At 37.4% G+C, this 11,764-nt stretch overlaps 1 protein-coding gene across 2 annotated transcripts in view; it reads left to right on the forward strand.

Annotated features, from left to right (window-relative positions):
- SLC36A3 (solute carrier family 36 member 3) overlaps nt 1-1,509 on the forward strand; it is a 37,855-nt gene extending 36,346 nt beyond the window's left edge. For both annotated transcript variants that reach the window (XM_014834312.3, XM_070517182.1), the window contains one exon: nt 414-1,509. In XM_014834312.3, the coding sequence (XP_014689798.1) occupies nt 414-676 (263 nt within the window). In that variant the 3' untranslated portion in view covers nt 677-1,509. The remainder of the gene's footprint in view (nt 1-413) is intronic.
- The last annotated feature ends 10,255 nt before the right edge of the window (nt 1,510-11,764 follow it).

The following is an 11,764-nucleotide window of genomic DNA, read 5'->3' on the forward strand; positions in this document are numbered from 1 at the left end:
AGGACAGTAGAGTGGAAAGGGCCTTAGATTAGGCATTTAAATGGATCACATGTCAGCTCTGTGTGACCTTGGGCACATCCCATTCCCTCTAGAGCTCTAGATTCTCCAGTCTCTACAATGAGCAGGTTATAATAGATAGGTGGTAGAGGAGCCTTTCCAATAAATATATGCGAAAAACCCTACAGATAAAACATAAAAGGAGAGCATCTATATTGATAGTTAAAACAGAGATGAGAGTCCAGAGCTGTAGTGCCTGACCTACAGCTCAAGTCTGCAGGGGGCTCCTTCCCAGCTCTCCAAAGCGGTCTGTCAGGCATCTGCGGAATTATAAGGCTCCAAACAAATGGTTTGTTTCTGAGCTCCTCTCTTGCAGCAACATTCAGCTGGATTCTAAATTTCTTCTCTCACTGCAGGTATCTCAGCCATCCTCATCCCGCGCCTGGACCTGGTCATCTCCTTGGTGGGCTCGGTGAGCAGCAGTGCCCTGGCCCTCATCATCCCACCCATCCTGGAGCTCATCACTTTTTACCCTGAAGACATGAGCTGTGTCACTATTGCAAAGGACATCATGATCAGCATTCTAGGCCTTCTGGGTTGTGTATTTGGGACATACCAAGCCCTCTATGAGTTGACCCAACCCATCAGCTATTTCATAGCCAACTCCACATATGCATAATTATCTATTTTTACTTTAATAGTTCTCCCTTCCTCCTGTCCCCAATTTGACTTCCATTGTGGATGTTATATACATTCATCAAACCCCAATATCTCTATATTAATTAGCGGCTTCTTTATTTTTCCGAGAGAAATGTAGATGACACAAGTCAGTACCGATACCTCCCATGCCTTTTTGGTTTGGGACTTCTTTGGAGGTCTTTTGTACCTCTGAACTAAAACCACATTCAACCATTCTTATTATCAGTCTCATTTAACGGGAAAAGCAATCCCTGGAAACAGAGACCAATCAGGAACGCAAATGCGAAGTCAATTGTTCTCTCTATTCTGCAGTAGCTGCCCTTAAGGCATCAAATTCAGAAAAGTGTATGTTGGGGAAAGGGGGTTTTCTATTTAGATATTCGTCTAAGTGGAAGTGTCACATACAGAACAAATATAGAACTTAGCAGTAATTTTATCCAACCATTGGCTCTGCCACTGACTTCCTATGATCTTGGGCAAGTTCCTCCCTCTCTCTGACTCAGCTTCCCTGGCTATGAAATAAAGGATTGGACCTCTTGGCTATTAAGGACTTTTCCAGTTCTGACATTCTGAAAGTGAAAAAAAAAGAAAAGAATTTATCATTTAACCACAGGGGTGAAAATTGAAGGGTTTCCCTTCAGCAAGTTACCTGTTGCCCTGAAGATACGGGCATATCAGAAGCAGGTTAAGGGATAAAAACATATTTCTCAGCCATCATTCATTATGGTGACTTCCCTACCTAGAAGGGCATCATCTCTCTCTCTCTTTCTTTTCCTTCTCTGCAATCTTAAGGCCACTTAGGGCTGATTTAGGCTAAAGGGGCTGAGCAGTTTGTGTGAGGGAAAAAGATTTCATCATGTGCAAGGACTACTGACCTATTTTTTAAAAATAATACTTAGTTTGGGAAAGGGTTTTGAAAAACAGACAATCTTACCCTCTGCAGACGGTAGTGTACATTGTTATGGCTTTTCCAAAGAACAATTTTGCAATACATGTCTTAAAATGTGTAACCCTCTGACTTGTCAATTTCACTTCTGGAAATTTCCTAAGAATCTTTTGTGTTTGCAAAAATTTATGCAAAAGGAGCATTCATACTGTTAATAATAGGAAAAAGTTGGAAACAAAGATTCAACATTAGGTTAAATTATGTTCATCCAGAATAAAATGCTATGATGCCCCCAAACATTGCAAAAATGCACCTATCGATATGCAGATATATTTGTGATTTACTGTGGCGAAAAAGCTGGTTAAAAACCCTATGTGAACCAAAACTAGACAAAGACATTACAAGAAAATAAAGCTGCACACTAAACTCCTTCATGAACATAGATGTAAAAATTTGAAACAAAATTTTAGCAAATTAAATTCAATGATATATTAAGAGGATAATACATCATGACCAGGTGGGGTTTATTCCAGGAATACAGGTTAGTTTAACATTTAAAAATCAATGTAATTCACCATATTAACAAACTGAAAAAGAAGAAAATGTATGATCATCTCAATAGACACAAAAAAGCATTTGGCAAAATCCAATGTCTATTCCTGACATAAAACTCCAAGCAACCAGGAATAGAAGGGACTGTTCTCAACTGGTAAAAGCACCTGTGAAAAACCTGCAGCTAACACCATACTTGATGGGGAAAGACTGAACGCTTTCCCTGTAAGATCAGAAACAAGACAGAGATGTCCACTCTCACCACTTCTATTCAACATTGTACCAGATGTCTAGACAGTGAAATTAGACAAGAAAAAGAAATAAAAGTCATCCAGATTGGAAAGAAAGAAGTAAAACTGTCTTCATATGAAGATGACATGATCAAAAATGTAGAAAATCCAATGGTATCTACAAAAAAACTACTACTAATTTAGTTTACAAAGTTTCAGGACAAGGTCAATATGCAAAACCCAATGGTATTTCTCTATACCAGCTGAGAACAATCAGAAATTGCACTTACAATAGAATATAAATATGTAATAATTGGGGATAAATCTGACGAAAGATATGAAACACTTGTACACTAGAGACCATAATATATTGCTAAAGGAAATTCAGACCTAAATAAATGGAGAGATGCAACTTGTTCATGGATTAGAAGACTCATTATGTTAAGATGTCAATTCTCCCCAAATTCAGCAGGCTTTTGTTGTATAAGTTGACCAGCTAATTCTAAAATTCATATGGAAATGTAAGGGACCTAGAATAGCCAAAATATCTTTGAAAAAGATCAAAGTTGCAGGGATAACACTGTCTGATTTCAAGATCTGTAACAAAGCTACAGTAATCAAAACTGCATGGTATTGGTGCCAAGACAGACAAACAGATCAATGGGTCAGAATAGAGAGTCCAGAAATAAAGTCTACCCAGATGTGGGCAACTGATTTTTGACAAAGTTGCAGAGGCAAAGGAGTGGAGAAAGGCTAGCCTTTTCAAGAAATAGTGCTGTGAAAACTGGATATTCTTATGCAAAAAAAAAGGAACTTGAATCCATACTTTACATCATATACCAAAAAAAAAAAAAAAAAAAAAACTCAAAATATAAAACTTTTAGAAAAAAACACAGGAGAAAAATTTTGTGACTTCAAGTTAGGGAAAGATTTCTTAGATGCAACACCAAAACACAATCCATAAAAGAACAAATTGCTAAAATGGACTTCATCACAATTAAAACCTTTGTTCTTCAAAAGGCACTGCTAAGAGGATGAAAAGGAAAGCCACAGTCTGGGAGAAAATCTTTGCAAAGTTTATCTCTAATGAAAGACTCATATCCAGAATACATAAAGACTTCTCAAAGCCCACCAATAAGAAAACAACTGAATTTTGTTAATGGGTAAAAGATTTGAATAGACCCTTCACCAAGGAAGATACATCAGTGGTAAATAAGCACATGAAAAGATGTTCAAAATCATTAGTAATTAGGGAAATCCAAATTAAAACCACGATGTGAAATCATTGTACACCTATTAGAATGGTTAAAATTGAAAAGACGGACCCTATTCATGTTGATGAGGGTGTGGAGGGACTGGAACGCTCATGTACTGCTATCGTGGATGGAAAATGGTGCCACCACTTTGATAAACAGTTTGGTAGTCTCCTAAAAAGTTCAACATACACCTACCATATGATCCTACTATTCCACTCCAAGATATGTACCTAAAAGAAAAGAAAATTTATACCTATAAAAAGACTTGTACACAAATGTTCACGGTAAGTTTATTTGTAATAGCAAAAAGTGGGAAACAACCCAAAACTCCATCAACAGGTGAATGAATAAACAAATTGCGGTACATCCAAACAATGAAATACTACTTGGCAATAATAGGAACAAACTGTTGATACGCACAAGACATGGATGAAGGTAAAATTATTATATTGAGTGACAGAATCCAGACCAAAAAGAGTACAAATTACATGATTCTATTCATACAAAACTCCAGGAAATGCAACCTAATTTGTAGGAACAGAAGCAAATCTGGGTTGTTTGAAAGAGACTCATTATGGTTAAGATTTGAGGAAACTTTTGGAAGTGATGGATAATATCTTCACTATTTTGATTGTGAGGATGGTTTCCTAGGTGTGTATATATATTTCAAAACTCAGCAAATTATATACTTTAAATATGTACATTTTATTATATATCAACTATACTCCAATAAAGCTGTTAAAAACAGAATGTGAAGCATGATTCCATTTTGGTTCTTTTTTAAAAAACAGTCATACACGTATAGTCAAACAATTTTGAAGGATATGCAGAACATGAAATGTTATAGGAATTTTCTCCAAGTGAGCTGAATTATGAGTGAAATTTTATACTCTTTTTTTGCTTGCCTGTGTTGTTGCATTTTTAACAATAATGTGTAGATTTTATAACTAAAGAAACTTCATGTGAGGTGAAAAATTAATGAAGATTTGTTTTGCTCTAAAGGAAACATAATTTTTTATTTTATTTTTTTTATTTTTTTCCTTTTTCTCCTCAAAGCCTCCAGTACACAGTTGTATATTCTTCGTTGTGGATCCTTCTAGTTGTGGCATGTGGGATGCTGCCTCAGCGTGGTTTGATGAGCAGTGCCATGTCCGCACCCAGGATTCGAATCAGCAAAACACTGGGCTGCCTGCAGCGGAGCACACAAACTTAACCACTCGGCCAAGCCCCAGGAAACATAATTTTTAAAAACTTTTTATAGTGAACTATAACACCCACATGGGAAAGTATGTAGCATAAATCTACAGTATAATGCATATTTATAGGTAACATCACTTTTCAACCTCACCTTCTATTAACTGATTGATACTATGGCTTGAATAACAGGAATCCCAGCTGGAGATAGCAAGAGTTCTCATTCTGCAATGCATTGTCATTCATTTACCAATGGTCAGATGTCAATCAACAACCTCTTGGAGGAGAGGTGAAGTAGCTATGAAGGAGACTGAGTTAGAGAGGAGCAGCCTATCACTAGATAAGAAAGCTATAAGTCAATAATAAAATCTTTGCTCTTTTGGGACCCAGAGCATAAGCCTCAAGAAGGTGAGGCTTCAGGGAATATATGGAAGCCCTATTATAGAATATAGAGCAATAAAGTGCAGGTCAGACAGTGGCTTATGACTTCTGGTGGGGGGTCGTACACCTTGTTGAAATCCTAATGGAAGCTATGAATCCTTCTTCCCATAAAATTCACATATACGTGTACATGCTAAATTTTGCATGCAATTTCAGGATCACAAATCCCATGAAGTAAATGAACCCTGGCTTGCGTAAGAATCTTTGGAAAAAGAAATGCAAGAATTTCTGCTTCTCATAGCATTGAACGATCTGCAGATGGTGGATAGCCAACCCTGGCACTAAGGTTTGAATGCAGACTAGGGCAATATAACTCAGGGAGTAAGCTAACAGACAAGGAAACTCAGGCCACCATGTGACTGTACAAAACACATTTTCTGGTTGCAGCTGGCACTCTGAGACCACTGATAAGACCCAAATTGGTCATTCCAGTTGCAGCAATGTAAACAGAATTCTCTGCTGCCATGTGCTTCTTCAGCAAAAACTAGGACCTGTAGTTTGAATAGAGATATTTGGGAGGATACAGAGGATGTAGAGGGATTCCTGACCCCCAGGACCTTCAGAATCATTTCTCGTTTCACTTCTCTACTCGACAAATGTGATCTGTATTAACAGGGTTGAGCTAGACTATGTTTGGGCATAGAAGGGAATGAGATGCAAAATCAGTTTAAGAAGAGGCTGAATTCAGATCTTCAACAAGGCCCTTGAAAGAAAGAAAGAAAGGATTGAGAGAGTTGAGATTGCTAAGGAACACAAGCCGTGCAAAGATGGGGCAGCTGAAGTCACCCATGTGAAACTGAGGCACCAGGAGTTGGCTACCAAGTGGAAATAAGTGACATAAGCACAGTGGTTTAGAAGCCACAGTGTCCCTGGGAATGAAACTGACAGGCAGTTCCTTAAGGATCTACATGATTTGTTATTCGCAAACAACGTCCAGGCTGTCCCTGACTCAACCCACACAGGAGCCCCTGAAGCAATTCCCTGATCTGAGTTCAAAGGTCAAAAAAACCCCACAAAAGAGCAGAACCACTACCTTGCCAACACCACTTGGAAGTGAAATTGCAGTTATATGACCCTCTTAAGGGAAAGTTTTCAGATGGACTCCAACTAAGGAAGTTGAACCTACAGGTCAGGGAGACTCACAGGTGAAGCAAAGAGCCCTGGATGATCTGGTGTCTCCTCGCCTCTCCAGCTGCTTCTTGCATCAATAGCACCTTTTCCTTCCACCATACCAGCCTTTGTCCAGTTTCCCAAAAGCAGCTCCCTCTCCCTGCAGGGCTTCCACATACACTGTTCCCCCCATTTGGAACTCTTTCCCCCTCTCTTCACCTACTTCATTCCTACTCATTTTCAGATGTCAGCTATCACTTCCTCAGGAAAATCCTCCGTGACTGATACCGACCCTGATATCAGTTTCCCCACATTAAACCCAGCATATATGGGGTTAAAACCAAAATACTCATTCCCTGCTTACTCTCTGGCTTCCTGGCTCCAGAATCCACTATCCTCCATGGAGACAGACACCATCAAGGACAAGCACCTGGACTATCTCCTCCCCACAAAGAGAGACAGACTGGTGGGAAAGCTGCTGACCAGCAAGGTCACGGTCTCCCTCCTCTCTGTAAGTGTCTCAAGGCCAAAGACAGGCTGATGGGAAAGCTCCGACCAGCAAGGCCATGTGCTCCCCCTCCCCCTACCTAAAACCCCAAATAAAAACCCTTCTTTTTAGCTTTTCGGGGAGCTTGGGATTTCAGCGTTCGCTGCCCTCTCTCCTTGGTCAGCGCTGTGCAAAAATAAACTTCCCACTCTCTTCCACTACACCCGGTGTCAGAGATTGGCTTGCTGAGCAACGGGTGAGCGAACTCACTTCAGGTTCGGTAACATGACTTCCCCCACTGACCCGGACTCTGCAGTCCCCGATAAACTTCCATTGTGTAACACATCGCAGTTGCGGTATTTACTTGCATAATGTCTATCTCCCTTCCTGTCCTAAAGTTCCATGAGAGCAAGCTCATATCCACTTTGTCTCTCAAAAGATTACTTGCATAACCTTTTATTTTGAAAAAACTTTAGGCTCAAAGTGGCAAAAATAATAGAGAGTTCCCATGTACCCTTCACCCCGCTTTCACTAATGTTAACATTGTTAAAAAAACAACAGAATTCAACGAGTAAATTAAAGATCTAATTGGCTTTATCCAACATTCTTAAATCAAGGAGGATCCTATCTAGCAAAGGGAAAGGAGCTCCAAAGAGCTACAGAAAACAAAAGGTTTTTAAAGGCAGAGGGGAGGTAGGACAAGGAAGGCATAAATGAAAAGAAGGATTCTTTCAGACAAGGTTACCTTCCTTTAGGAAAGGTCTCTGAGGCATATTACCTCATTAGTGCTGACCAGAAAATTCCAGACTGACCAGTTAAGGTTGTATTCCTGAGGAAGGTTGAACTGCAGTTAGGTTAGGTATTAAATCTCGGCTTGGTGACATGGGCTTAGCAGAACCATTCTGGCCTGTTGCTTCTTTTTAACAACATCTTGCATAACCATAGTACTATTATTGAAACCAAGTAATTAACATTGGTGAAATCCTATTTCTGGTTCTTTTCTAATCCAACATTCAATCCAACATTTCACAATGCATTTAGTTTTCATATTTTTATTCTCTTCCAATCTGTGACTGTTCCTCAGTCTTTTCTTACTGTTGAAGACCTTGGTACTTTTGAAGAGTACCGGCCAGTTATTTTGTAGTGTCTCTCAATTTGAGTTTGTTATCAAGCAAGGAGGCCCACTCCCCAAGGTGCATAACAAACCAAAATTATGGCACCTGCTTTTGAGAAAAGAAAAGGCTTTATTGTGAGGTTGACTGACAAGGAGATAGGAGGCAAGGCTCTGGAATCTGTCTCCCTGATCCAGTATTTGGGGTGAAATTTAAGGAGTTAGAAGCTACTAAGCTAAAGCTGTGCCCATGTAAGGTGACTGGCTAGCTGCAAATGAGTCCACGTATGGTAATCAAGTTACTTGAGCTGCTGGAAGCTGGGTTTTCCTTAGTGAAAGACTTCTGGTTTCATAAAGGGCTCAGTTGGCAACATTTCTGAAGATTCTTCGTTCTGGGGTCATCCTGGGGCTATGGGTTTCTGCCTTGCACATGTGAAATGCTGTCTCTGTTATTGAGCAAGGTTTGATTAATTAACAACCTGTTTTAAGGAAGTAAAATTAGCTTAAGCTGGTCAATGTTTTGTGTGCTATTTCAATTCCCCCCTTTTCTTCGTACATTCTTCAATCTTGAGGGAAATAGGGTAATGACTGTTCTAGCTACTTCCTGCTGACTAGGAGCGTAGATTGTTCCATCACTTTGAACCAGTCTCTTAGTCTTGATGATAGGTCAGTCCAGTTAAATTCATTTCAGGAGGCAGTGCTGCAAGTGGGCTCCCAAAGTTAGGCCTATATTATGTAAGCAAGCAATCAGGTATTTAATGAGAAGCGTTTCTATGGAAACAAAAAGAAAAACAAAGTTAATGGTTGGAGCAAATTATAAACCAGTTCCTGGGCTCAGGGAACAGACAGAAATGTCTCTGATGATGTCATCAGATGTTAAAGTGTATTTTTGAGTGGCTTACACAGCCACAGGCATGAAGATTGTCTAAACATGGGCTATTGTGGTGATCTCTCAAGTTTATATCAAGTCATCCGGCTTCAATTTGCAGGGCTTCAGGAAAAAGGGTGGTTTCAGTTCTCAGTGATTCCAAATGAAAATGATGAGAAAAAATTAAAATATTAGTTTGGAGATTTGTAGCCAGATATTTCAGGAAACTAGAAGAATCCAGGATCCAGTCCAGTTTACAGGTAGAAAACAAAACCTCAAAGACTATTAACAGAACTAGAATGCGTTTCTACTGCAACATAATTTTCCTCTCTAAAATCACCCTCATTTTACTAAAGATAGCCAAATTAAGACTAATTGGTTTGCGAAATAAGTTTAGTTTCAATAGATGACCCAATTATTTACATAAGTACAGCAAGAATACCAATTGATCATATAGGCTCTTTTAAATCTGCTTTGCTGGAACTTTTCATAAAGAATATCAGATTGAATTTTAAAGGCCTCTCAAGGCCAGGAAAGCCAAAGCCAAGCTAACACTTTTCATCAGCCTCTACCTGCAATACCTCTAGACCTGGGTGAATTCCTCTCTTTTCTTGAGGTTCTCCAAAATATCCTGAGGTTCTTGCACCTGCCAGGAAGTGACCTTTTCTACTCACCTGGTAATGTTGCTGGGAATCTTGTAAGCAAGGTACCAAGCTGGTATTTCCAAGTGGCTTTATTTGTTCCATAAGTCAACCTTTCTTCCCTACAGCTGTCTGGTCATATCTGAGTCTATGTATGTCTTTCTCAAATACGACATTCAAGTCAAAGCCTTGCCAATATATCCAAGGTTTCCAATTGTATCTTGTTATAAGGAGAACAGATCCTTATTGAACTTATGTAACTAACTATATTGCCATGAAAATAAGAATATTCACTCATTAAGAGTTTCCAAATTCTGAAGGAATCAGATAGGAAAAAAAAGATAAATGTTTCAATTCTCTTTACAAAGGTGTACTTTACAAAATTTCTATGTCATCCTTAAATCTGGGAAAACAAAAAAATTTTAAAAATCAACAATATTTCAAACAAAAAGTCATAAAAATTATAACCATCTCATCAGTTCATTCAGTCACATGTAATCAACTCCTGATTTGATCTTTCACTAGCAGTTTTATGAAGCCATCAATTTCTCCATTATAGTTCTGTAATTTCTTACCAGTTCAGTTCTATGATCTGAAAGCTTATCAGTAACCTGTATTCTAGAGTAAATGTCAGAGTCCTTTCCATGAATCTCTCTGAAGATGAAACATATTTGCAAAAGCATCAGAGTAAAGCTGTTTATAAATGGCAAAAGACTTAAAAAAGGAAATTGATTAATAAATGTGGTTATTTCTGTGACATATGACATTTTAATATAATAACTAGAATTATGCCTGATAAGCAGGACAGATCAGAATTTTAGGAATGTTATACAATTTTTTAAATACTTATAATAACAATCACACAGGCAATACCACCTAAGAAGGTATATCATTATTTATTTGACAATGCTTCCCATGCAATTTAATACACCAAATAAGCCTAAATAGTTTAATATCTCTCTCTTTATAGAAAGAACAAATTATTTGAGAAGTCCCAGGGAGTCTCTTGGAAATTCTCAAAGTTACTTTAAGGTATTTATTTAGGATTTGAATTTTGGGGAAGTTTATCAAAAATATCAAAGGGTTTTAAAGCACTTGATCATAGGTCACTGTGAAACAATGCTTAGTTATCCATTTAACAGAAGATGTTAAAGGCAAACATACAGAGTTAAACAGTTTTTAATACCCTTAGTTTTCTTAATAGACATAGCTCAGCTTATTGAACATAGGAAATTATTTTAGCAGAACAGAATTTCTGCCTTTTAGGTAGACTTACTCAAAAATAAAGAAAAATCTTTTATGATCTCTATATGAAGAACAGATTAAAAGTCCCAGAAAATTATGCTTTAAGAGAAAAAGCCAAATTCTAATTTTGCAGTAGCTTACTTTTGATATTAAAACTTATTTACTTAATTAAATTCATTTTAATCCATGCACAAAACTTTTCCTCAGGGTTCCTCTTCCACAAACCTTCTATAACTGTCTTTTTATGTTCAGAATTTGGTCCATGTCTTCCCTCCTTCCTAATACTTGAGGACAAATTTATCTTTCCTGACAAAGAAAAATATCTCCATTCCTTATACCTTCTTTTACTAAAAACATATATCTTCCTTTCCTCGAATACAAAGATGTTTTCCTTACTAATTTTTAGTAACTTTAATCACATATTAGAATTCTTAATCCTTAGAAACTTTAATTTTTAGTGAAAACTAAGAAGTAAGCAATTATGTACTGTCTTTTACATTAGCATTCTGTGGCTTGGTAAAGTTATAAATACTTTTTATTATTTCTAGAAGCATGTTACTTCATAGTACAATCTTTTAATAAAATACTTGACATGCTTATTAATAGACCCAAACATCTTTTAGTTTCTCTGTAGTTAAGAAGACAAAAGTAGATAAACCTATATATAGTCAATGAATTGTCCACCCTTTAAATTAACCTAACAAAACTTCAAAGTTTCAAGTTACCAAAGATGTCTCTTAGATCTAAATCATTTGCTCCCAAGAATTATGTTTAGCTGACAAATTTTGTAAGAGATAACACGAGCTTATGACTAATAAACTCAGGTAAAATAAAGGCTCCATGTCAGCATCATATCCAATGCTAATAACTCTAAAAATATGCCTATTTCAGTCAAACCAACAAACTTAAATAAGCTTTTATTTACCAAAGATTATTCCATATCATGTTAACTTAAAAAACATTTGGGTTAGTTTCTATTATATTTTGAAATAATTTATATAAGTGCTTACTTTAAGCCAATTAAATAGAGCTCTTTTAAAAATTATA

Source organism: Equus asinus, chromosome 9 (genome assembly GCF_041296235.1).
Source record: "Equus asinus isolate D_3611 breed Donkey chromosome 9, EquAss-T2T_v2, whole genome shotgun sequence".
Lineage (NCBI taxonomy): Eukaryota > Metazoa > Chordata > Mammalia > Perissodactyla > Equidae > Equus > Equus asinus.